Below are 27,568 nucleotides of genomic sequence, written 5' to 3' on the forward strand. Positions count from 1 at the left end.
TTTAAATACGGACTGTATGTTAAATGATACTGAATTAATGTTAAGTTTTAAATATGTGCTAATGGTATTGTGGTTGTGTTGAAAAAAGTATTTTTAGGGGTGAAGAATCACGATATCCGTAACCCACTTTTAAATGGTTCAGGAAAACAAACCTAGCAAAATGTTAAAACTGTGAATCTAGGTTAAGGTTCGCCTGTTCGTTTTACTTATCTTTTAGTTTCACATTTCCCGAAAAAAACAGGGGGGGAGAAAGTCCATTTCTAAGGGTAAATTTTAATTCAAAACAACTAACTGCAAAGGTACCTTTGGCACACTGCCAGTTTCTCTTTGGAACGAAACAGTACAAGAGGAGACAACACAGACGAGAAAAACCGGTTCTAATCTTTACTTCCATGTCCTGTGGCGTGGTTACCTGCGGTTACCAGTACGTAGATCACGTGACCTAGGAAGCACTCTCCCCCCAGTACACTGAGACAGCTCCTGCTTAGATAAGTGGAAGGGGGCGGGAGCGAACGTTTTCTCTGACTAACCGCTTTTCACAGATCCAGCCTCCTGATCGCATATAATCCAATCAAAAGCCTCTAGTAATGTAGTGACACCAATTCTCCTTTCTCGTAGGACTGGCGGCCTTTCCGGTTCTGTTTTTCTTTATTCCGCATCCGGTAGGGGCTGGTAGGGTCACTGAACTCTGTGAGTCACTTCTGGTCGACATGACAGTTTATTTCCGGACTATGGGACGAGGCTGGGGTTTCCTCTTCCCCGTAGCGGCTGCCCGCATCGACGCCGCCATCATGTCAGACACGGACAGCGATGAAGATTCCGCTGGAGGCGGCCCATTTTCTTTAGCCGGTTTCCTTTTCGGCAACATTAATGGAGCCGGGCAGCTGGAGGGGGAAAGCGTCTTGGATGATGTGAGGGGATGGGCGTGGGGATAGGGCTGGGGGTGGATCGGCTAAGGAAAAGGTGGAGTGAGGAGAGTTGAGTGGTCTTAGGAACTGGAAAAAGAGGGCGATGCGGCCCTCCCCCAGTGAGAGGGCGCCCTTAACGTACGCGAAGAGGACTAGAGAAGTGGTTGCCATGCTAGCAAAGATTGTGCAGTAACGGAGAGCGAGGGGGCTCAGTTTGGGCGAGGGTGGAGACGAGAGGAGAACAGTAGGCAAGCTCTGGGACGTCAGCGGCGCTGATATGGGTGGCTTTGGAGCTAGTTAGATGGAGAAATAGCAGCTTAACCTAGTGAGAGTGCTTTCAAACCTTTGCTACGAGAACTTTGGAGATTCTTGAAACTGCGTTTGTGCCATCGCTGGCTAGAGGAGGCTCTAGAGCGAGAGGACAGGACCTGCACCAAATCACGTGGTTCAGGTCCCAGTTCTTAGAACAGCCAGTGTTCGAACTATCCAGGGCAGACCCCTTCTGGTCCCAGTGCACTTCTTACATAGTTTTCCCATCGTTCACTGACATTCATGAAATAGTTTCTTGCGCCTGACACTCACCTAGCTTCATTTAAGTTCGTCTCCCCAAGGAGAAAATACCAATATTCTTCATTCCCTGCAACACACAATAAAGACAGCAGTAAAGTTCTTGCCTTGCTTTCTCTGATCGGAATGACCTCAGTTTCCTTAGCCTTTATTCAGGCAACTGCTGTTCCACTTATTTAGTCTTGGTGGGTGTTCCTTGAATAATCTTTCCTTACATTAGTTTAAAGGATGGTGATGAAATTGGACATGATATGTTAATAAAGATCTGATCAATGTGGAGTTTAGTGGAAGATGTACTTTACAGTTCTCAGATGTGATGCTGCTTTTAGCACGCTGCCGAGTCGTTTTTCAGATGGATTTATAGCTTTGTCGTGGATCTGGGAAATAAGCCTTGTGGTGTGGGAAACTTAGGTTTAGGTATTGTCTTTGATTCTGGTGCTGTCCCTTTTTTAGGAGTGTAAGAAGCGCTTGGCAGGCTTGGGGGCTTTGGGTCTGGGCAGCCTGATCACTGAACTCACAGCAAATGAAGAATTGATCGGGACTGACGGTGCCCTGGTAAATGATGAAGGTGAAGTCTGGGTCATGGGGAGTAAGGTGGGGGAGGAGGCTAGCCACTTACTGTACATGTACTTTTCAGTGGGAATTATCTAAGGGAGCTAAAGTTTCTTGCTCTTTGTTTAGATCTACCTCCCCTTTTTATTTATAGGATGGATCAGGAGTACAGAAGATGCTGTGGACTATTCAGACATTAATGAGGTAGCAGAAGATGAAAGCCGAAGATACCAGCAAACAATGGGGACCTTGCAGCCCCTTTGCCATGCAGGTGATTCTTTGGTGCCATCAGTTAAGAGCACTCCAGTACATTTTCTTGCTGTGTAGTCCAGTTTGTTTCTATCCAAGCTTTCTGTCGTTGTTTCTGCTCTTTATGTCTTTGCTTCTCTCCCTTTGTCAGCTCAGTTCCAAGTAGCTGCTGTCCTCTTGTGTTCTGGGGCAGCGTTACTATACTCAGGCTTTTATTCCTCATACTGGTTAGTCCCAAATTCTTGGTGAATGCCAAATAAGGATGATAATTCTTTTCTCCTTATCATCTGGTATTTGAGTACCTATGGGGTTCACAGTACTGTTTTAGATGCTATTTAAACTCAGTCTTTGTCCTCAAGGAATTGGTAGTTGAAGAAAGATTAAGTATGCTATGTTGTATATAAACAAGCACATGTATTTATCGGCTCAGCTTCTGTTAATCACTCACTACCTGTATGCCGACACAGTGCGCTTAATGCTTGCTCACAACATGGGTTTTCCTCCTAGTATAAGGTGCTACATTATAGAATCAAAATGTCAGAGTTTGAAGGGGTTTTAGTGATTATTTATTCTTAACCTCATCATAGATATGGAAACCTGGAACTTCAGAAAACTTTAATAAAATGTGGAACTTTATCAAAATTTCTGTAGTTACTAGTGGCAGACCTTGACTAATTCAGCATTTCAGTTTATTAGGCATTGAGCACCCGTTATGTGTTATAAACTGTGATAGTAAAGTACAAAGATAATAAAATCCATTTTCTGATTTTTGAGTAGCTCGGCTTTGTGGTCTGGAACCTAGACTTGCTGATCCTAGTTCATTCTTTCCACTGCCCTGTACTACCTTTCACTGTTTGGGACTTTTGTATGAAGTTGTTCACTGTTTATTCATTATCCACCTCTTTGAATTAGATTTCAGGCTGCTGAGAAGTATAGATAAAACCTTGGTAAAGAGCTGAACTTAGTTTCTTCAGAGCCAGTTAATATATTTGGGTGCTTCTTATATAAAGAGAATTAACTGCACCACATACACAAGAAGTAACCTAGAAAAATAGAAGGTACTGGCCTTACTTTCAGGGATATTGTTATCATTTGGGGAAGGTGAGATAAATGACTGCAAAACATAATTATTCATAATAAGAAGACATAAACCAGTTGCCAGCTCGTATTTCTGTATAGAGTGTTATACTTAATTTTGAAGGGCTGCCAGACTAGCTAAGTCAAATAGCATAACTATTTGTTTGAGCACCCTGACTTAGGCTGAGGAGGAGGTGGTAGCAGATCTGATTTTTCAGGGCATGTTATAGTTTTCAGTTTTGGATTTGTTGTCTTGGCTAGGGATGGTAAGGAAGAGGATAGGTGGGGGGTTCTTAGTTGGGTTGTGTGAGCTGGCCTCCTGGAAAAGGAGGATGCTGTATTTGATAGAATCTCAGTACTGTGGGAAGCTCATTTCCAAGTTCTCTTGTCCTCTGAGGGTACCTTCATCTATGCCCTTAGCTTCCTCCTTCCCTGGCATTGGCCCTTTCACATGGCTTGATTGATAAGGGTGTTTCTTTGGAATAATTAGAAGTAGATGGAGGTCATTAGAAGAGGCTTCATGGAGGTGAATTTTGAGCAAAATTTTGAAAGATAAGGTTTGATGAAGAGGTCGCAGCAGGGCATTGTGGTTTGGAAACATGGCTTGCATAAAGGTTGGGAGATAGGAATAAGCAAGTAGTGTGGGGGGAATTGGCCAGCAAGTTTTCTTGGAAGGAGTGGAAAACATACACCAAATAGTAAGAACCAACCATAGAGCAATTTGACAGCACCTTTATGTACGCATTACTTGGGGTTTGCTGCCATAAAGGATTGTAAACTGATATAGATTGTTGAGTAAGAAGCAGGATGGTATAATGAAAAGAAGATGGACTTTGGAGTCAGAATGTCATAGGTTCAAGTCCCAACTCCATATTTAGTTTGACCCTGGGAAAGTTGCTCAGTCTCTGAGGCTTGGATTTCTCATTTGTAGTAATCCGTCAGTTTTCTTTCTGCAATAAGTGTATTAATACCTACCTCATTAATAGGACTTTGGTGGGAATTCAAGTTCATTATCACATGGTATGAAAGCACCTACATAGAACAGTGTCGTGGTGGATGCTCTATAAATGTTAGTTGTCTTTCCTTCCTAAATGAAAATGAAAAGTGATGCTTGTTGCTTTGGGGTTTTGATTAGAAAAAGGGTGAAGGGGCAGACTAACTTGGAGACAGTTCTTGTGGGCTAGATGTAAAGTTATCAAAAGTTATCAAGGTCTGGAATAGGGTGACAGTTGTGGAAAATGATAGGCAGTGTCAGACTTGAGAGTTGCTGATAAAACATCGGTAGAACTTGGTGAGTGAGCAAGCGTGTTGGAAAGACACTGTTGTTAAACCAGGCTTGAATTCTGACTTTTGTCACTTAAAACTGTATGGCCCTAAGTCACTTCGCTTCTGTATCTCAGAATAATTCCTACTTTGTAGCATTATTGGGAGGATTATAGATAAAATAGCTAAAAGTACATGGCACATAATGGGAGCTCAGTGAATAGAAGTTGCTATAATGACTACTATTAATGATTGATTGGAAAAGGTGTGTTGGGGGTAAGAGATTGATGAAGGAGACAGGAGGCTAAAATCATAAGCTGGGAAAATGAGGATGGAGGTGGTATTGATAGTAACAAAAGGGAATTTAAAAGAGTTGAAGGATATTTCAGTGTGATACAGAATGCGGTTGTTGAATATATGAATGGAAAAGCTCTTCAGGCAGCAGAACATGCAGTGCAATTGTAGAGGGGCTAAGTCAGGGCAAGACTGAACAGATTTGAGTTTAGTCTGGATAAAGGTGATTCTTTAGAAAGGGAATGGAGAGTGTATAGAGGAATAAAAGCAGAGTGTTCAGGACTAAGTATTGAGTGATGCCATTGGTTAAAGGGTAGTGAAAAGAATAACAGACTATAGAAGGTAGACAGAAAAAAATGTGTCAAAGACTTGGGAGGTGAGAAAAAAGTCCAGTCTTAAGCTGACAGAGGAAAGAAGAATGTTCAATTCCGTTATGAGATTGAGTAGCATGAAAATAAAGGAACAGGGTTTGACCAGGAGAAGGAGCAAAGGTTTTAAACAGTTCTTGGGAGCTTCCTAAATTCCTGTGTGAGATATACATGGTGTTCATAGCACTTGGCAATATGGTGCCATCTCTTTCTGAAGGCAGAAACTGCATCTCTTGTGTGTTGTCAAGGCATCTGCCTAGTTCTTCATGTGGTGCTTTAAATTCTTGAACGACAAGGGAGCTCAAGGCTGTTGTGTGACATTCTGGATATTGAGGAGATCACTTTCTTGGTTTTATTAGATTATGATGAGGATGACTATGATGCTGATTGTGAAGACATTGATTGCAAGTTGATGCCTCCTCCACCTCCACCCCCAGGACCAATGAAGAAGGATAAGGACCAGGATGCTATTACTGGTGGTAAGTAGAGACTGTCTATTTTTGTCTGAGGAGCAAGTTCCATTCCTGGTCCAAATTTTTGGCATGCTCATAGTGGGCTATTAAAATTAAGCTGCTAGGAAAGGACACAACTTCTAGAAGTGATTCATACAATTTTCAAATTTCAGTATTAAAGGGAAATTTTACTTTTAAAAGAAAAAGTAGTTTAGGTCAAGAAAAAGTAGTTTAGGTCAGTGTGGTTCTCAAATTTGGCTGCCCATCAGAATCACCTCGAGTCTTTTAAAAAAATACAGATTTCTGACTGTCACCCTTGGAGAATCTGATTCAGAAGATCTGAGGTAGAGCTCAGGGATTTCAGAGAATTCCCCCAAGCAGTTTCTGATGCAACTGATCTGTACTGGTATTTGGAATCTACCTGTTTAGATGACTCTCTTTAAAAGAAATGATTAAATAGAATGTGTATTAATGATTAAATAGAATGTGTATAAATCATTTAGAGCCACCTGTCAGAGTCAGAGATTTCAAAGGCAGGGTCTTTAATGATCGTCTCACCTATTCCTATGTCTGCAACAGCAGTAAGTAACCCTGTTCTAGGCTAGAAGATTGGGGAAGAGCAGTATCTTTGATCTCCTGTATTTTGAGGCTTATGTCAACCTAAGTGTCTCCTATTAGAGTTTTAAGCCATTTCCTTTTTAGTCTGCAGGCTAAGTAGCATTTGTGGCATAGATCTTATTTTATGCTAAATAATTTCATTGTTACCCTGTGGGCTTAAAAAAATCTCTCCAGTTTATGGGTCCCTGAATCGGACATAAGGCCTGACTGGTATAAAAGTGTTATATAATTTTTCTATTGGTCACATTTCTTTAACCTAATATACTTACAGAAAGTAGTAAATGTAGTAATAGTGTTTGTTTTCTCTCATCACAACCCCAGGGTACCAGGTACAAGGTGAGTTGGGGATGGTGGGAGATAATGAGTTGGAATGAGTTTTCCGGGTTGCCTACTAGTAATCTGGGTGCTTGGAACTGTATCCCCTGCCATTGAGCCATGCTTAAGCCTAGAGTGGGTGTTGGCTGAATTTGAGGAAATATGCTCACAGTTACATGCCAAAGGGGTTTCTCTTCCTTGTTGCAGTGTCTGAGGATGGAGAAGGCATCATCTTGCCCTCCATCATTGCCCCTTCCTCTTTGGCCTCAGAGAAAGTGGACTTCAGTAGTTCCTCTGACTCAGAATCTGAGATGGGACCTCAGGAAGCAACACAGGCAGAATCTGAGGATGGAAAGCTGACCCTACCATTGGCTGGGATTATGCAGCATGATGCCACCAAGCTGTTGCCGAGTGTCACAGAACTTTTCCCAGAATTTCGTCCTGGGAAGGTACTTTCTATGGAGAATGTCCACATTGCAAACCACTGCCCTCTTGTAGATACTGAGTTGTGTTGTTAAGATATTGAATATGGAATGGGTAGAATCTAAAGGTTTCCTTTTTTTAAGTTTTGTGCATTGATAGTACATGTGATTTATATAGTTCTCATTAGAAATTGTCCTTTCTGTTTAAAAAGAACTAATCCAAATTATTAATGAACACTTTACTTTCTTGGCAGATGTTATAAATCTGAGTTCAGCATTTCTTGATCCCTCCCTCACAGTTGAGTAGAATCCTCAAGGGAGTTTCCAGACTCAGAGCTACTGTTTTCCTATCTGACATTGAGTCTCTGACATAGAAGCACGTTTTGTGTTCTAGGTGTTACGCTTCCTACGTCTTTTTGGACCAGGGAAGAATGTCCCATCTGTTTGGCGGAGTGCTCGGAGAAAGAGGAAGAAGAAGCACCGTGAACTAATACAGGAAGAGCAGATCCAGGAGGTGGAGTGCTCAGTAGAATCAGAAGTCAACCAGAAATCTTTGTGGAACTACGACTACGCTCCACCACCACCTCCAGAGCAGTGTCTCTCTGATGATGAAGTAGGCAAAGTAGAGATCTGGAATTAAGACCTAAGAGGGGAACAAATGAGTTCTCCCTAGCTTATGTCTAAATTGAAAATGATACCTTAGCAGGTAGTGTCCTGTGCTGATTATCATTAAGTAATCACGATTTCAATCCCAGTGGCTGTCCCTTCCCTGTTGTAATAGAAAAGTATTGGGGACAGGCAGATGGTGATACACTGATGAGTAGGAAAGTTGAATGATAGAGTATGCCATGATATACCTCCATTGTTTACATTCGAACTCCAGTCCTGTTCAAGAATCATCCTTACGGCTCCTCTAAGTTCCCCTCCTGCCTCTTAACTCCCTGTAGCCTTAGAGCATCTGGGATCAGGATATCTTCCCCCCCTTCTACTTTATTCTGTTACAGATCACAATGATGGCTCCTGTGGAGTCCAAGTTTTCCCAGTCAACTGGAGATACAGATAAAGTGACAGACACCAAGCCAAGAGTGGCTGAGTGGCGTTATGGTCCTGCTAGGCTGTGGTATGATATGCTGGGTGTTCCTGAAGATGGCAGTGGGTTTGACTATGGCTTCAAACTGAGAAAGATGGAACTTGAACCTGTGATGAAATGTAGAATGATGGAGGTAAGTAACACTGGTATGTAAGAAAGGAATCACTGTGCCCAGAGCCCTATCAGTTTTACTTTACTTTTCAACTGGGGAGACACTGGGTAGGGTTTCCTTGGTGGGAGATTGAGGTGTCGAAGCCTTTTGTTTCGTGTGGTATATCACCCTAGCAACTTGGCCCCACTGCAAGGATTCTGTTTGTGAGATGAGTGCTGTGCCAGACTAGGAGTGGGAGGAGGCAGATACCCCTTTGTTATCAGGTTCTTCTCTCAAGTCAGGGACCACACTTGATGTATCTGTTGTGGCATTTGGAGTGGGAACTCTGACAAGTGACCATTCAGGGATTTGTTGTTCCTCTCCTACTTGTGTAGGACTTCAGGAAACTTGAGGAAAGCAGTGGCACTGATCTTCTGGCTGATGAAAACTTCCTGATGGTGACACAGCTGCATTGGGAGGATGATATCATCTGGGATGGCGAGGATGTCAAACACAAAGGGACAAAACCACAGCGTGCAAGCTTGGCAGGCTGGCTTCCTTCCAGCATGACTAGGAATGCCATGGCTTACAATGTTCAACAAGGTGTGCATCTATGCCCGCTGAGTCCAGCACAAACTGTCCTTCATCTCAGTCATCTTAAGTAGGCTTAGCTGTCATCTTGGCTGCTGAGGGACAGTGAAATGTTTTGGATCTGAGCCCTGATTCTAGTCTGTAATGTTTTTTTTACACCGTTAATGAACTAGGTTGGACTCTGATTTCTCATTAGAAAAATGTGAAAACTACTTTGAAGTTAAAGATCTTTCTGAACTGTGACAATGCTTTTATCTTTATAGTCTACTTTTGTTTCCAAAGGCCCTTTATCTTTATCGTTCTACAATTTGCTTTTTTCCTTCTTAAATACACGTGGACACTCAAAAAAGGTATGCTATGCTTAATGTAGAAAACTGTGAAGATACAGTACAGTGTCAAAAATCACTGGTAATCCTACCATCTAGAGACTATCAGCTTTAACATTTTGGTGTATTTTTCTTTCAGTTTTCTGTCTTGTGTGTGTATGTAGCTGAGCTCATTCAATTTTACATGTTGTGCTTTTCACATAATGTAATATTATTTTACGTCATTTAAAGCTCTTCATAAAAATGTTTAATGACGTGGGAAATTCATTTTAAATGGAAAAAAAAACCCAGATATGAAGTGGCATATTTGATAACCTGTTTGCATAAGTGAAAAAGAAAAACACACTGTATAAACAGAAAGTTTACTAAAAGGGAATATACTATGGGATTTACAGTGGTTCCTTATAGTTTGTAAGATCACAAACAGCTTCGCAGTTTTCTTTATACCTTTTGTGTATTTTCCAGATTTTCTTGAGTTAATCTGGATTGCTTTTATAATTCAGAGGAAAACCAAAAATGTCTTTTAAATCTAAGAAATAGTTTTTTTTCTTTTTCCTTCCCTTTTTTTTTCTTAACATCTTTATTGGAGTATAATTGCTTTACAATGGTGTGTTAGTTTCTGCTTTACAACAAAATGAATCAGTTATATATATACATATGTTCCCATATCTCATCCCTCTTGCGTCTCCCTCCCTCCCACCCTCCCTATCCCACCCCTCCAGGTGGTCACGAAGCACCAAGCTGATCTCCCTGTGCTATGCGGCTGCTTCCCACTAGCTATCTACCTTACGTTCGGTAGTGTATATATGTCCATGCCTCTTTCTCGCTTTGTCACAGCTTACCCTTCCCCATCCCCATACCTCAATTCCATTCTCTAGTAGGTCTGTCTCTTTATTCCTGTATTACCCCTAGGTTCTTCATGACATTTTTTTCCCTAAATTCCATATATATGTGTTAGCATACGGTATTTGTCTCTCTCTTTCTGACTTACTTCACTCTGTATGACAGACGCTAGGTCTATCCACCTCATTACAAATAGCTCAATTTCGTTTCTTTTTATGGCTGAGTAATATTCCATTGTATATATGTGCCACGTCTTCTTTATCCATTCATCCAATGATGGACACTTAGGTTGTTTCCATTTCCGGGCTATTGTAAATAGAGCTGCAATGAACATTTTGGTACATGACTCTTTGAATTATGGTTTTCTCAGGGTATATGCCCAGTAGTGAGATTGCAGGGTCGTACGGTAGTTCTATTTTTAGTATTTTTAAGGAACATCCATACTGTTCTCCATAGTGGCTGTATCAGTTTACATTCCCACCAACAGTGCGAGAGGGTTCCCTTTCATCCACACCCTCTCCAGCATTTATTGTTTCTAGATTTTTTGATGATGGCCATTCTGACTGGTGTGAGATGATATCTCATTGTAGTTTTGATTTGCATTTCTCTAATGATTAATGATGTTGAGCATTCTTTCATGTGTTTGTTGGCAGTCTGTATATCTTCTTTGGAGAAATGTCTATTTAGATCTTCTGCCCATTTTTGGGTTGGGTTGTTTGGTTTTTTGTTATTAAGCTGCATGAGCTGCTTGTATATTTTGGAGATTAATCCTTTGTCAGTTGCTTCATTTGCAAATATTTTCTCCCATTCTGAGGGTTGTCTTTTGGTCTTGTTTATGGTATCCTTTGCTGTGCAGAAGCTTTGAAGTTTAATTAGATCCCATTTGTTTATTTTTGTTTTTATTTCCATTACTCTAGGAGGTGGGTCAAAAGGATCTTGCTGTGATTTATGTCACAAGAGTGTCCTGCCTGTATTTTCCTCTAAGAGTTTGATAGTTTCTGGCCTTATGTTATGTCTTTAATCCATTTTGACCTTATTTTTGTGTATGGAGTTAGGGAGTGATCTCATCTCATACTTTTACATGTACCTGTCCAGTTTTCCCAGCACCACTTATTGAAGAGGCTGTCCTTTCTCCACTGTACATTCCTGCCTCCTTTATCAAAGATAAGGTGACCATATGTGCGTGGGTATGTCTCTGGGCTTTCTATCCTGTTCCATTGATCTATCTTTCTGTTTTTTGGGCCGGTACCATACTGCCTTGATTACTGTAGCTTTGTAGTATAGTCTGAAGTCAGGGAGCCTGATTCCTCCAGCTCCGTTTTTCGTTCTCAAGATTGCTTTGGCTATTCGGGGTCTTTTCTGTTGCCATACAAATTGAATTTTTTTGTTCTAGTTCTGTGAAAAATGCCAGTGGTAGTTTGGTAGGGATTGCATTGAATCTGTAGATTGCTTTGGGTAGTAGAGTCATTTTCACAATGTTGATTCTTCCAATCCAAGAACATGGTATATCTCTCCATCTATTTGTATCATCTTTAATTTCTTTCATCAGTGTCTTATAATTTTCTGCATACAGGTCTTTTGTCTCCTTAGGTAGGTTTATTCCTAGATATTTTATTCTGTTTGTTGCAATGGTAAATGGGAGTGTTTTCTTGATTTCACTTTCAGATTTTTCATCATTAGTGTATAGGAATGCCAGAGATTTCTGTGCATTAATTTTGTATGCTCCTACTTTACCAAATTCATTGATTAGCTCTAGTAGTTTTCTGGTAGCATCTTGAGGATTCTCTGTGTATAGTATCATGTCATCTGCACACGGTGACAGCTTTACTTCTTCTTTTCCGATTTGGATTCCTTTTATTTCCTTTTCTTCTCTGATTGCTGTGGCTAAAACTTCCAAAACTATGTTGAATAAGAGTGGTGAGAGTGGACAACCTTGTCTTGTTCCTGATCTTAGTGGAAATGCTTTCAGTTTTTCACCATTGAGGACGATGTTGGCTGTGGGTTTGTCATATATGGCCTTTATTATGTTGAGGAAAGTTCCCTCTATGCCTACTTTTCTGCAGGGTTTTTATCATAAATGGGTGTTGAATTTTGTCAAAAGCTTTCTCTGCATCTATTGAGATGATCATATGGTTTTTCTCCTCCAGTTTGTTAATATGGTGTATCACGTTGATTGATTGGCATATATTGAAGAATCCTTGTATTCCTGGAATAAACCCCACTTGATCATGGCGTATGATCCTTTTAATGTGCTGTTGGATTCTGTTTGCTAGTGTTTTGTTGAGGGTTCTTGCATCTATGTTCATCAGTAATATTGGCCTGTAGTTTTCTTTCTTTGTGACATCCTTGTCTGGTTTCGGTATCAGGGTGATGGTGGCCTCGTAGAATGAGTTTGGGAATGTTCCTCCCTCTGCTATATTTTGGAAGAGTTTGAGAAGGATAGGTGTTAGCTCTTCTCTAAATGTTTGATAGAATTCGCCTGTGAAGCCATCTGGTCCTGGGCTTTTGTTTGTTGGAAGATTTTTAATCACAGTTTCAATTTCAGTGCTTGTGATTGGTCTGTTCATATTTTCTATTTCTTCCTGATTCAGTCTTGGCAGGTTGTGCATTTCTAAGAATTTGTCCATTTCTTCCAGGTTGTCCATTTTATTGGCATAGAGTTGCTTGTAGTAATCTCTCATAATCTTTTTTGTTTCTGCAGTGTCAGTTGTTACTTCTCCTTTTTCATTTCTAATTCTATTGATTTGAGTCTTCTCCCTTTTTTTCTTGATGAGTCTGGCTAATGGTTCATCAATTTTGTTTATCTTCTCAAAGAACCAGCTTGTAGTTTTATTGATCTTTGCTATCGTTTCCTTCATTTCTTTTTCATTTATTTCTGATCTGATTTTTATGATTTCTTTCCTTCTGCTAACTTTGGGGTATTTTTGTTCTTCTTTCTCTAATTGCTTGAGGTGCAAGGTTAGGTTGTTTATTTGAGATGTTTCCTGTTTCTTAAGGTGGGCTTGTATTGCTATAAACTTCCCTCTTAGAACTGATTTTGCTGCATCCCATAGGTTTGGGGTCATTGTGTCTCCATTGTCATTTGTTTCTAGGTATTTTTTTATTTCCTCTTTGATTTCTTCAGTGATCACTTCGTTATAAAGTAGTGTATTGTTTAGCCTCCATGTGTTTGTATTTTTTACAGACCTTTTCCTGTAATTGATATCTAGTTTCGTGGCGTTGTGGTCGGAAAAGATACTTGATACAATTTCAGTTTTCTTAAATTTACCAAGGCTTGATTTGTACCAAGGCAAGATATGATCTATCCTGGAGAATGTTCCATGAGCACTTGAGAAAAATGTGTATTCTGTTGTTTTTGGATGGAGTGTCCTATAAATATCAATTAAGTCCATCTTGTTTAATGTATCATTTAAACTTGTGTTTCCTTATTTATTTTCATTTTGGATGATCTGTCCATTGGTGAAAGTGGGGTGTTAAAGTCCCCTACTATGAATGTGTTACTGTCAATTTCCCCTTTTCTGGCTGTTAGTATTTGCCTTATGTATTGAGGTGCTCCTATGTTGGGTGCATAAATATTTACAATTGTTATATCTTTTTCTTGGATTGATCCCTTGATCATTATGTAGTGTCCTTCTTTGTCTCTTCTAATATTCTTTATTTTAAAGTCTATTTTGTCTGATATGAGAATTGCTACTCCAGCTTTCTTTTGGTTTCCATTTGCATGGAATATCTTTTTCCATCCCCTTACTTTCAGTCTGTATGTGTCTCTAGGTCTGAAGTGGGTCTCTTATAGACAGTATATATATGGGTCTTGTTTTTGTATCCATTCAGCCAATCTGTGTCTTTTGGTGGGAGCATTTAGTCCATTTACATTTAAGGTAATTATCGATATGTATGTTCCTATTCCCATTTTCTAAATTGTTTTGGGTTCGTTATTATAGGTCTTTTCCTTCTCTTGTGTTTCTTGCCTAGAGAAGTTCCTTTAGCATTTGTTGTAAAGCTGGTTTGGTGGTGAACTCTCTCAGCTTTTGCTTGTCTGTAAAGGTTTTAATTTCTCCATCAAATCTGAATGAGATCCTTGCTGGGTAGAGTAATCTTGGTTGCAGATTTTTCTCCTTCATCACTTTCGGTATGTCCTGTCACTCCCTTCTGGCTTGCAGAGTTTCCCTTGTGTGTTATTTGTTGTTTTTCTCTTGCTGCTCCTAATATGCTTTCTTTGTATTTAATTTTTGACAATTTGATTAATATGTGTCTTGGTGTATTTCTCCTTGGATTTATCCTGTATGGGACTCTCTGTGCTTCCTGGACTATTTCCTTTTCCATATTAGGGAAGTTTTCAACTATAATCTCTTCAAATATTTTCTCAGTCCCTTTCTTTTTCTCTTCTTCTTCTGGAACCCCTGTAATTTGGATGTTGCTGCATTTAATGCTGTCCCAGAGGTCTCTGAGACTGTCCTCAGTTCTTTTCATTCTTTTTTCTTTATTCTGCTCTGCAGTAGTTATTTCCACTATTTTATATTCCAGGTCACTTATCCGTTCTTCTGCCTCAGTTATTCTGCTATTGATCCCATCTAGAGTATTTTTCATTTCATTTATTGTGTTGTTCATCATTGTTTGTTTCATCTTTAGTTCTTCTAGGTCCTTGTTAAATGTTTCTTGCATTTTGTCCATTCTATTTCCAAGATTTTGGATCATCTTTACTATCATTATTCTGAATTCTTTTTCAGGTAGACTGCCTATTTCCTATTCATTTGTTAGGTCTCGTGGGTTTTTATCTTGCTCCTTCATCTGCTGTGTGTTTTTCTGTCTTCTCATTTTGCTTATCTTACTGTGTTTGGGGTCTCCTTTTTGCAGGCTGCAGGTTCGTAGTTCCCGTTGTATTTGATGACTGTCTCCAGTGGGTTGTGTAGGCTTCCTGGTGGAGGGGACTAGTGCCTGTGTTCTGGTGGATGAGGCTGGATCTTGTCTCTCTAGTGGGCAGGTCCACGTCTGGTGGTGTGTTTTGGGGTGTCTGTGGACTTACTATGATTTTAGGTAGCCTCTCTGCTAATGGGTGGGGTTGTGTTCCTGTTTTGCTAGTTATTTGGCATAGGTTGTCCAGCACTGTGAAGCTGGGTGCTGGTGTTGAGATGGAGATCTCTGGGAGATTTTCACTGTTTGATATTATGTGGAGCTGGGAGGTCTCTTGTTGACCAGTGTCGTGAAGTTGGCTCTCCCACCTGAGAGGCACAGCACTGACTCCTGGCTGTAGCACCAAGAGCCTTTCACCCATACGGCTCAGAGTAAAAGGGAGAAAGAGTAGAGAGAGAATTAGTAGAGGTAGGAAGAAAGAAAGGAAGGAGGAAGGGAGGGAGGGAGGGAGAGAAGGAAGGAAGAAAGAAAGGAAAGAGGGAAAGAAAGGAAGGAGGGAGGAAGGACGGAAGGAAGGAGGGAAGGAAGGAAAAAAGAAAGAAGGTACAGTAAAATAAAATAAAGTATAATAAAGTTACTAAATTAGAAAATAATTATTTAGGGGAAAAAAAGGGACAGATAGAACCTTAGGCCAAATGGTGGAAGCAAAGGTATACAGGCAAAATCTTACACAGAAGCATACACATACACCCTCCCAAAAAGAGGTGAAGGGTAAAAAATCATAAATCTTGCTCTCAAGGTCCACCTCCTCGATTTGGGATGATTCGTTGTCTAAAGGAGGGAAGGAAGGAAGGAAGGAAGGAAAGAACGAACGAAAAAAAGAAGGTAAGGTATAATAAAGTTATTAAAGTTAATTATTAAGAAAAAAAACTTAAAAAAAAACGGATGGATAGAACCTTAGGACAAGTGGTGGAAGCAAAGCTATACAGATAAATTCTCACAGAGAAGCATACACATACACACTCACAAAAAGAGAAAAAGGGGAAAAAATCATAAATCTTGCTCTCAAGGTCCACCTCCTCGATATGGGATGATTTGTTGTCTAAAGGAGGGAAGGAAGGAAGGAAGGAAGGTAAGAACGAACAAAAGAAAGAAAGAAGGTAAGGTATAATAAAGTTATTAAAATTAATTATTAAGGAAAAAAATTTTAAAAAACGGACGGATAGAACCCTAGGACAAGTGGTGGAAGCAAAGCTATACAGATAAATTCTCACACGGAAACATACACATACACACTCACAAAAAGAGAAAAGGGAAAAAATCATAAATCTTGCTCTCAAGGTCCACCTCCTCGATATGGGATGATTCGTTGTCTAAAGGAGGGAAGGAAGGAAGGAAGGAAGGAAGGAAAGAACGAACGAAAGAAAGAAAGAAGGTAAGGTATAATAAAGTTATTAAAATTAATTATTAAGAAAAATTTTAAAAAAAGGATGGATAGAACCCTAGGACAAGTGGTGGAAGCAAAGCTATACAGATAAATTCTCACACAGAAGCATACACACACACACTCACAAAAAGAGAAAAAGGGGAAAAAAATCATAAATCTTGCTCTCGAAGTCCACCTCCTCAATTTGGGATGATTTGTTGTCTATTCATGTATTCCACAGATGCAGGGTACATCAAGTTGATTGTGGAGCTTTAATCTGCTGCTTCTGAGGCTGCCGGGAGAGATTTCCCTTTCTCTTCCTTGTTCTCACAGCTCCCAGGGGCTCAGCTTTGGATTTGGCCCCGCTTCTACATGTAGGTCACTGGAGGGCGTCTGTTTTTTGCTCAGACAGGATGGGGTTAAAGGAGCCGCTGATTCGGGGGCTCTGGCTCACTCAGGCCGGGGGGGAGGGAGGGGCGTGGAATGTGGGGCGAGCCTGCAGTGGCAGAGGCCGGCGTGACCTTGCACCAGCCTGAGGCCTGCCATGCGTTCTCCCAGGGAAGTTGTCCCTGGATCCTGGGAACCTGGCAGTGGCGGGCTGCACAGGCTCCCCGGAAGAGGGGTGTGGATAGTGACCTGTGCTCGTACACAGGCCCCTCCTTGGTGGCAGCAGCAGCAGCCTTAGCATCTCCCACCCGTCTGTGGGGTTCGCGTTTTTACCCGCGGCTCGCGCCCGTCTTTGGAGTTCCTTTAAGCAGCGCTCTTAAACCCCTCTCCTCGCACACCGGGAAACAAAGAGGGAAGAAAAAGTCTCTTGCCTAGACCTTTTCCTGGACTCCCTCCCGGCTAGCTGTGGTGCACTAACCCCTTCAGGCTGTGTTCACGCCGCCAACCCCAGTCCTCCCCCGGGTCTCTGACCAAAGCCCGAGCCTCAGCTCGCAGCCCCGCCCACCCCGGAGGGTGAGCAGAGAAGCCTCTGGGGCTGCTGAGTGCCTGTCAGCACCGATCCTCTGTGCGGGAATCTCCCCGCTTTGCCCTTCACACCCCTGTTGCTGTGCTCTCCTCCACGGCTCCGAAGCTCCCCCCTCCGCCACCCGCCACCTGCAGTCTCCGCCCGCGAAGGGGCTTCCTAGTGTGTGGAAACCTTTCCTCCTTCACAGCTCTCTCCCACTGGTGCAGGTTCCGTCCCTATTCTTTTGTCTCTGTTTTCTCTTTTTTCTTTTGCCCTACCCAGGTACGTGGGGAGTTTCTTGCCTTTTGGGAGGTCTGAGGTCTTCTGCCAGCATTCAGTAGGTGTTCTGTAGGAGTTGCTCCATGTGTAGATGTATTTCTGGTGTATCTGTGGGGAGGAAGGTGATCTCGGTGTCTTACTCTTACACCATCTTCTCCTCTGCTCCAGTATTTGTTTTTATTTATATCACTGATTTATTTCATCTGGGATAATATTCTCAAGGTTCATTCAGATTGTAGCATGTGTCAGAATTTCCTTCGTTTTTTTTTTTTTAGAGTTTTTGTTTTGTTTTTTATTATCTTTGGCTGTGTTGGGTCTTTGTTGCTGCACGTGGGCTTTCTCTAGTTGCGGCGAGCGGGGGCTACTCTTTGTTGCGGAGAGCGGGCTTCTCATTGCAGTGGCTTCTTTTGTTGCGGAGCACGGGATCTAGGTGCGTGGGCTTCAGTAGTTGTGGCGCATGGGCTCTAGAGCGCAGGCTCAGTAGTTGTGGTGCACGGGCTTAGTTGCTCCATGGCATGTGGGATCTTCCCGGACCAGGGCTCGAACCTGTGTCCCCTGCATTGGCAGGCAGATTCTTAACCACTGTGCCACCAGGGATGCCCTTCCTTCCTTTTTAAGGCTGAATAATATTCTGTGATATATATATACACACACACATATACCATGGAATATTATTTTGGTTATCCATTCATCCATTGATGGACATTTGCATTGTTTCCACCTCTTAGCTGTTGTGAATAGTGCTACTATGAACATGGGTGTGCAGGTATCTCTTCAAGACCTTACTTTCAATTCTTTTGCATATATACCCAGAAATGGAATTGTTGGATCATATGGTAATTCTATTTTTATCAGTAGTTGTTTCAGGAACCTCCATAATGTTTTTCAAAGCATCTGCACTGTTTTACATTCCTATCAATGGTGTATGAGTTCCAACATCTCCACTTTTTCGTCAGCATTTATTTATTGTTTTTTTGATAAGTAGCTATGTCAGTGGGTGTGAGGTGGTATCTTAGTGTGGTTTTGATTTGCATTTCGTTGATGATTAGTGTCTTTTCATGTGCTTGTTGGCCGTTTGTATGCCTTATTTTGAGAAGTGTCTGTTCAAGCCCTTTGCCCATTTTTTGTTTGTTAGTTTTTTTGGCGGTACGAGGGCCTCTCACTGTTGTGGCCTCTCCCTGTTGCGGAGCACAGGCTCTGGACGTGCAGGCTCAGCGACCATGGCTCACGGGCCTAGCCGCTCTGCGGCATGTGGGATCTTCCCGGTTTGGGGCACAAACCCATGTCCGCTGCATCGGCAGGCGGACTCTCAACCACTGCGCCACCAGGGAAGCCCCTTTTGCCCATTTTTGAATTGTGTTGTTTGCTTTTTGCGGTTGAGTTGCAGGAGTTTATATATTCTGGGTGTTAACCTCTTTTCAGATATATGTTATGCAAATATTTTCTCTCATTCCATAGGTTGCCTTTCACTCGGTTGTGTCCTTTGTTGCTGAGAAATTTTAAATTTTGATGTAGTCCAGTTTACCTAATTTTACTTTTGTCACTTGTGCTTTTGGTTCCATATCCAGGAGATCATTGCCAAATCCAGTGTCGGGAAGCTTTTCCCCGTCTTTTCTTCTAAGAGTTTTACATTGTTAGTTCTTACATTTCAGTGTTTGTCCCATTTTGAGTTAATTTTTGTATATGGCGTAAAGTAAAGGTCCACCTTCGTTATTTTGTACGTGGGTGTTCTATTTTCCCAGCACCATTTGTTGAAAGTATAAATTTTTTCTTGTCTGTGTTCTTCACTCTAATGATGTTGAGATTCATCCAGGTGGTTGTGTGTATTAATAGTTTGTTCCTTTTATTGCTGCGTAGCATACTACAGTATGGATGTACCACAGTTTGTTTAATCATCTGTCAAAGGGCATTTTGGTTGTTCCCAGTTTTGGGCTATTATGAATAAAGCTGCTTTAAATATCCATGTATAAATCTTTATATGGACATACATTTTTTTGGTGGGGGGGGTAAATACCTAGAAGTGAAATTGCTGGGTTGTGTGGTAACTCTGTTTTACCTTTGGAGGAACTGCCAGACTTTTCCACAGTGGCTGCACCATCTACATTCCTACTAGCAGTGTATGAGGGTTCCAGTTTTCCAACATCCTTATCAACACTTGTTATTTTCTATTTATTATTATTACTCTTATTATTATTGCCCTCCTATAGTGGGTGTGAAGTGGTCTGTCATTGCAGTTTTAATTTGCATTTCCCTGATAGCTAAAGATGTTGAGCATCTTTCTATGTGCTTATTTATCATCTAGTTATCTTCTTTGGTTGAGGGTCTGTATCTCTTTTGCCCATTTTTATTTTTAATTAGTTGTTTGTTTTCTTCTAAAGTTTTGAGAGTTCTTTATGTATTCTAGGTCCGAGTTCCTTATCAGGTATGTGATTTACAAAGACTTTTCTCCCAGTCTGAGGCTTGTGTTTTAATTGTCTTAGCAGTGTCTTATGAAGAGCTGAAGTCTAACTTGTAAATCTTCTCCTTTGTTGCTTGTGGTTTTGGTGTTATATGTAAGATATTTTAATCTAACTCAGGGTTGCAAAATTTTTTTCTTATATTTTCTTCTAAAGGTTTTATTGTTTTAGATCTTATGGTTAGATCCATTTTGAGTTAATTTTTGTTTAGGGTGTAAGGTGTAGATTAAGGTTCTTTTTTTTTTTTTTTTTTTTTTTTTTTTTGTGGTACACAGGCCTCTCACTGTTGTGGCCTCTCCCGTTGCGGAGCACAGGCTCCAGACGCGCAGGCCCAGCAGCCATGGCTCACGGGCCTAGCTGCTCCACGGCATGTGGGATCTTCCCAGACCGGAGCACGAACCCATGTCCCCTGCATTGGCAGGCAGACTTTCAACCACTGAGCCACCAGGGAAGCCCTAAGGTTCATTTTTCTTTGCATATGAATGTCCAGTTATTCTAGTACCATTTATCAAAAAATTAAATTATCTTTTAAAACAAAAATTTGGTCATATCACTCTCTTGCCCAAAGACTTCCTTTGGGTCCTCATTTCTTTTAGGAAGAAATCCTTAACGTGATTCATAAGGCTTTACATGATTTTGGTCTTGTACTGTAATACAACTCTCACCTCCTCTCATCTGTCACTGCCCATCTTTTTTTTTTTTTTTTTTTTTTTAAACATCTTTATTGGAGTATAATTGCTTTACAATGGTATGTTAGTTTCAGCTTCACAACAAAATGAATCAGTTATATATATACATATGTTCCCATATCTCTTCACTGCCCATCTTATACTCTAAGCTCCAAACATACTGAAGTTCATTCAGTTCCCTTAATTTCTTTCTGCTGTCTTCTGGGATTTTGCAACTGCTCCTCCTTCTGCCTAGAATGTTTTCTCTCCACTCCTCTGTTATCTGACCTTCATCTACAAGTTATATTCTCCTGGAAGCTTTCCCCAACTCTGGCCCTCACTCCCACCCTTCATTCAGATTGGATCACCATCCTTTCCTTCTTTGTGTACATATAGCACTTTTTACTTTCCTATCATGGCACTGATCATGCAGTATTGAATTCGTTGGTTTATTTGTCTCTCCCTCACTAATATGAGGTCCTTAAGAAAGTAGTGCTTGACATGTGGTAGGTATTCCATAAATATTTGTTAAATGAGTGAATGATTGTCAGTGAGGTCAGGCAGAGTGACTAAAGAAGCATTGTTGTACTATTCTTTTGAGGTTGGAGTTAACAATAAGTGTATGTCTAAGAATTTCCAAAATTAAAGATTCTGTTGAATGGCCTTCAAGATTGAATTTCGAGTAGAGAATTGGTCTCTTTCTAGCTAATAATTTATACTCTTGACTGGTCTGTTTGGACAAGCACATTCCCCTTGTCTTAACTGCCTGATTATTTAATGGGGTCGATGAACACTATTCAGGGTCCCAGGAGAGGACAGGCCTTTTTGACCAAACCAGTGGCAGAGGTAGAATACACTTTAATTTATTGCTACTGGGACTGGGGCCAGTGCTTTTGTAAAGCATGCTTATCATCTAATTGTGAGAGTCATTCTGAAGAAGGCGTTTGAGCAATTGGACAATCAAATTTGGTCATCAATCTAACTTAACTCTTTGAGCATCATGAGGGTGGGGGGAACACTGTCTTTGAGAACTCTCAGTCAAACCCAAGGGATATGGGGCTGAAGGTACCACTGTTCAACATATTCCTACTTATACTGACTGAGATCTTGGCCTCTTTATTATCATGATTTAAGTACCATAGGAAAGAACAGCAGGCTGAGTACTGGGCAGCTTTATGAAACTATTGATCTCTGTGGGCAGTTTAAGGAAGCATCAAATTGTACATTATTGTAATTATCCTCACCTTCTAAGTATGGCTAGACATAGAGCAAATGTTTCCCACCACCCTTTGAATCTTTTTCTGTACCTCAGGTTCGCACTGCTCCTTGGAACACCACAAGGGCCTTCATTGCTGCCATGAAGGGCAAGTGTCTCCTGGAGGTGACTGGGGTGGCAGATCCCACAGGGTGTGGTGAAGGATTCTCCTATGTGAAGATTCCAAACAAACCAACACAGCAGAAGGTGAGACTGTCTGAATTTCTAGAGGTTAAAAATCAAGGGAGGAAGAAATAGAGGTTAAGGAATGGAGATGAATGGGTGGGGATCTGGAAAGCCATTAAAATGTTGACAGGATGACTTAAATGCCTACTATAAAGAGTTTTACTAGTATTCTCTCTTGTTTTGTTTCTGAGGTAGGATGATAAGGAGCCTCAGCCAGTGAAGAAGACAGTGACAGGAACAGATGCAGACCTCCGTCGCCTGTCACTGAAAAATGCCAAGCAACTTCTACGTAAATTTGGCGTGCCTGAGGAAGAGGTGGGTGTGGAAGAGGAAGACTTACAGGCTCCTAGGGGCTTTGTATAGAGAGGGAAAAGCTTGGAGGCAGATGTTAGGAACTAATCTGGAGAATTTTGTAGGGTAGGTTGTGGTAAACTGGATCTTAGATACTTTTTCAGGAGTTAGCTTTCTCAAAGCTTTCTGTTTAACGTGCTTTGGGTGATTTCATTGTTGTTGTGTTTTTTTGGTTTTTTGGGGGTTTTTTTTGGTCTAACTCTCTAACCGTGTACCCTGGTTTGTCCTTTGAAATCCCTGAATGATTTGTGTGTGTGTGTCTCTTGTAGATTAAAAAGTTGTCCCGCTGGGAAGTGATCGATGTAGTACGCACAATGTCAACAGAACAGGCCCGCTCTGGAGAGGGGCCCATGAGTAAATTTGCCCGTGGATCAAGGTTTTCTGTCGCTGAGCATCAAGAGCGTTACAAAGAGGAATGTCAGCGCATCTTTGACCTGCAGAACAAGTGTGTTGTTTTAGTGCTGTAGAAAATCCAGGCTGGAAAGGGGAGGGGTCCCAGACATTATTTTATAGTGAAGAGAAGGTCACCTAATAAAGTGACTAGTGGTCAGGTATCTGAGATTTCAGGGTGGTGTCTATTCATAATACTGCTAGAGTACCTACTCCCTTCAAAGCAGCTTGGCAAAGGTTTTGAATGGCAAGAACTGCTAGGTTCCATGGCAACTTTTGTGGCCTACTTGGGCCTGGCAGCCATTGCAGTGGTGATGGGCAACAGTAGGCTTAGTGGTTAGAGGATGGTAATGCTCTATTTAAAATGACCAATGTACTGATTTGTTTCTCAGGCTTTTTCCAGGAATTGTGAAAGAGTTGCAGTACTATTTCATATTTTGAACTTGCCTTGTGACTAAATTTCTGGGAAAACTTCGTAGAGCTTCTCTGTTCAGGGTCCCATGTCTTAGTGGATTTTGAATATTTCTTTTTTAAGGTTGATTTCTCAATTTCCTACTTTTGCCTAAACTAAAACTGTATTTCTTCAGTTGTTTCTACACGTTTATGTTTCCCTCTTCTTAACATTGTTTTTTCTTTTTAGGGTTTTGTCATCAACTGAAATCTTATCAACTGACACAGATAGCAGCTCAGCTGAAGACAGTGACTTTGAGGAGATGGGAAAGAACATCGAGAACATGTTGCAGAATAAGAAAACCAGCTCTCAGCTGTCACGTGAGCGGGAGGAGCAGGAGCGGAAGGAACTGCAGCGGATGCTACTGGGTGAGGGTAGTGACTTCACAGACAGACAAGAAAAAGAAAGATGAAGAAAGTGTAAATAACCACACTAATAACTGAGATAGAGCTGGAGGCAGAAGAAGTAGGGGACGAGTGTAGAAAAGGCTATAGAAGAGGTAGAGAGATTCTGCAAACTGGACTGTAGGTTTGTCTGTGGGGCACAAATTGAAGAGATGTTGCCAGTCCACTACGGCCTCTGTCTGTATTAGGCCTGGCCAAGCCAGGGCTATCCGTGCTATACATCAGTTGAGTTTTCTGGGCATTCATCCTAGAGGATAAGAGTTTTTAATACAGAATCTGTGGATGAATTGGGGGATTGTTAATGAACCCTCTGAAATCACATGTACAATTCTGTGCAAATGTGCCTTTTCTGAGAAGATCCATATGGCTTTCAGAAGATTCTTAAAGGAGTCTTAGACCCTAAAAAGTTTAAAATCACCAACCCAAAATTGCATAAGTTGACGGTGGGGATGAGAAAAGCCTAAACTGGTTTGGGATCTGGTCACTGGGAATGAAAAGAGGAGAAAAATCAAAGGGACCTTAAGATTTCACTCTTGCTTGCTAGAAAGATGGTGGTACCATTGATTAAAGTAGTAAATTTCAGAAAAAGAAGCAGGTTTAAGAAGGAAAGGTATAATATGTGGTGTTTGAGGTCCCCATGATACTCCCAGTATAGATGTCAAGCAGGCAATTGAAAACTTGGTTGTAGATACTGAGAGGGAGGATAAAGGCTGAAGATGAAGGTTTAAATGACTATTTTCACTCACAGTAGTCTTTCCTTTGTTTCCTCCCTGTAAAAGCTTTGTGTAATTCTGTTGTTCTGGCTACTTTGTGAAGATGTGATAAAGCCTTTCCTCGAGTGTGGTCCTGGACCAGCAGTATCTACATCACATGGGAGCTTGTTAGAAATGCAGCATCTCAGGTCTCACCCCAAACCTACTGAATTAGAATCTATTTTAACAAGATCCTCAGATGATTCCTATTCATTCATATTAAAAGTTTGAGAAGCATACGCTAGGCCTTGAAACTCTGGATTTTTTCTGTGGTGCCTTTTTTTTTTTTTTTTTGCGGTACGCAGGCCTCTCACTGTTGTGGCCTCTCCCGTTGCGGAGCACAGGCTCCAGATGCGCAGGCCCAGCGGCCATGGCTCATGGCCCCAGCCGCTCCGCGGCACATGGGATCTTCCCAGACCGGGGCACAAACCCGTGTCCCCTGCATCGGCAGGCAGACTCTCAACCACTGCACCACCAGGGAAGCCCTGTGGTGCCATCTTTTTCCCCTGGGTGCTTTTCTATAATGCGACCGTCAACTGCTTCCTGCTTGGACTTTATTCTTGTGCTGTTGTTCAGAGGAATCAGAATACAGCTACTGCTCTTCTGTCCTCTATATAACAAACGTGTTTTTTGAGATCCTTTCAGAACTTTCTGTACTTACAAAAATGATAACTCTGACAGTGGTAAAATGAAGTCAGGAAAGGACAACTCAGTGTATTCTTGGGGCTGGTGGTGACTGATGCTTTCTGTAGAAACATAGTTCTGTGGCATGTTGAGCTTCAGGGTCTCCACTCAGCCCCAAGAAAATGGCCATTTGGGTGGTAGGGGGAATTTGTGGAAATCTTTTTCTGCCTTGCAGCAGCAGGCTCAGCAGCATCAGGAAACAATCACAGAGATGATGACACAGCTTCTGTGACTAGCCTTAACTCTTCTGCCACCGGCCGTTGTCTCAAGATTTATCGCACATTTCGCGATGAAGAGGGGAAAGAATATGTTCGCTGTGAGACCGTCCGAAAGCCAGCTGTCATTGATGCCTATGTGCGTATACGGACCACGAAAGATGAGGAATTCATGTGAGTTTGACTCCCTCCCCACTTTCCAGTGCAATAAGAAGAATGATAATGATGGGGAAGGGAGTGAGGGTGGATGCTTGAGTTTTTTATATTTTTAATTTTTAAATATTTTTTATTTTTTATTATTTGAATATTCTTTTTTTCACACACACACACACACTGTATTTTATTTTTACAAGAGATAAACTGACACCAAGCATTGTAAATGGATGACCACAACAAAAGTAACAATGATTGCAATTACCAAACATGAAACACACTCATACTATGTCATAGTATTGACATTCAGTCCAGTAATCCTCCACTATAACAGCTCCTTTACTTTGCAGTGAAAATTGATTTGTATATTTTTTGCCTCTGAGTCCTGGTGGCTTTTTCTTTTTTTAATTCAAACAGAAAGTCATAAAAATTATAATCATCCTCATTAGTTCACTCAGTCCCATGTAATTAATTTTTTTTATCTTGATCTTTTTTTCAATATTTGTTTGTTTGTTTATTTATTTATGGCTGCGTTGGGTTTTTGTTGCTGCACGCAGGCTTTCTCTAGTTGCGGCAAGTGGGGGCTACTCTTCATTGCCATGCATGGGCTTCTCATTGTCGTCGCTTCACTTGTTGCAGAGCACAGGCTCTAGGCGTGCGGGCTTCAGTAGTTGTAGCACACGGGCTCAGTAGTTGTGGCTCACGAGCTCTAGAACTCAGGCTCAGTAGTTGTGGCACACAGGCTTAGTTGCTCCGTGGCATGTGGGATCTTCCCAGGCCAGGGCTTGAACCCGTGTCCCTTGCGTTGGCAGACAGATTCTTAACCACTGTGCCACCAGGGAAGCCCCATCTTGATCTTTTGTTAGCACTTTTATGAATTCATCAGTTTTACATTAGAGTTCTGAAAATGCTTATTCACTTCAGTTCAGCAGTATAGTCAGTTACCAGAAACCTGTACTTGTCAGAGTCTTTTCCATGAATTCCTTGAAGATGAAAACCTTTTATAGGAACATGTTTGCAAAAGCATCAGAGGACACCCAGAACTGTCTGTAAATGACAAAAGACTTAAAAATGACCATGGTTAAAGATTTGATGAAAGTTCATAATAATGCAATTGACAAGGAAATTTCGTTATTTCTGAGATACACATTTTAAAATAATAACTAGAAGTATGACTTATAACATTATACCAGAACATATAAGACTTTTAGAAATTTCATGTCATGTCTGAAACATTTATATTAACATATGTCCATACAAATAACCCAAAGAAAGTTTAGTATTACTTGTTTTTTTGTTAGTTTGTGTCTCAACTTCTGCCCTGCAAACCGGTTCATCTGTACCATTTTTCTAGGTTCCACATACATGTGTTAATATACGATATTTGTTTTTCTCTTTCTGACTTACTTCACTCTGTATGACAGTCTCTAGATCCATCCACGTCTCAACAAATGACTCAATTTCGTTCCTTTTTATAGCTGAGTAATATTCCATTGTATATATGTAACACAACTTCTTTATCCATTCGTCTGTCGATGGGCATTTAGGTTGCTTCCATGACCTGGTTATTGTAAATAGTGCTGCAGTGAACATTGGGGTGCATGTGTCTTTTTGAATTATGGTTTTCTCTGGGTATATGCCCAATAGTGGGATTGTTAGGTCATATGGTAATTCTATTTTTCGTTTTTTAAGGAACCTCCATACTGTTCTCCATAGTGGCTGTATCAATTTACATTCCCACCAACAGTGCAAGAGGGTTCCCTTTTCTCCACACCCTCTCCAGCATTTGTTGTTTGTAGATTTTCTGATGATGCCCGTTCTAACTGGTGTGAGGTGATACCTCATTGTAGTTTTGATTTGCACTTCTCTACTAATTACTGATGTTGAGCAGCTTTTCATGTGCTTCTTGGCCATCTGTATGTCTTCTTTGGAGAAATGTCTATTTAGGTCTTCTGCCCATTTTTGGATTGGGTTGTTTGTTTCTTTAATATTGAGCTGCATGAGCTGTTCATATATTTTGGAGATTAATTCTTTGTCCATTGATTCATTTGCAAATATTTTCTCCCATT

General features: G+C 41.1%; 1 protein-coding gene across 1 annotated transcript in view; it reads left to right on the forward strand.

Moving 5' to 3' along the window:
- The first annotated feature begins 682 nt into the window (after positions 1-682).
- TAF1 (TATA-box binding protein associated factor 1) overlaps positions 683-27,568 on the forward strand; it is an 85,386-nt gene continuing 58,500 nt past the window's right edge. Inside the window, exons 1-14 of the mRNA XM_027093615.1 lie at positions 683-911; positions 1,929-2,043; positions 2,182-2,298; positions 5,638-5,757; positions 6,934-7,112; positions 7,480-7,698; positions 8,090-8,308; positions 8,662-8,927; positions 16,219-16,312; positions 21,971-22,120; positions 22,295-22,414; positions 22,720-22,895; positions 23,481-23,659; positions 25,307-25,520. Of these exons, the coding sequence (XP_026949416.1) occupies positions 711-911; positions 1,929-2,043; positions 2,182-2,298; positions 5,638-5,757; positions 6,934-7,112; positions 7,480-7,698; positions 8,090-8,308; positions 8,662-8,927; positions 16,219-16,312; positions 21,971-22,120; positions 22,295-22,414; positions 22,720-22,895; positions 23,481-23,659; positions 25,307-25,520 (2,369 nt within the window). The 5' untranslated portion in view covers positions 683-710. The remainder of the gene's footprint in view (positions 912-1,928; positions 2,044-2,181; positions 2,299-5,637; positions 5,758-6,933; positions 7,113-7,479; positions 7,699-8,089; positions 8,309-8,661; positions 8,928-16,218; positions 16,313-21,970; positions 22,121-22,294; positions 22,415-22,719; positions 22,896-23,480; positions 23,660-25,306; positions 25,521-27,568) is intronic.

This window comes from Aethalodelphis obliquidens, unplaced genomic scaffold (genome assembly GCF_003676395.1).
Source record: "Aethalodelphis obliquidens isolate GAN/ISIS:26980383/991018 unplaced genomic scaffold, ASM367639v1 scaffold85, whole genome shotgun sequence".
Classification (NCBI taxonomy): Eukaryota; Metazoa; Chordata; class Mammalia; order Artiodactyla; family Delphinidae; genus Aethalodelphis; species Aethalodelphis obliquidens.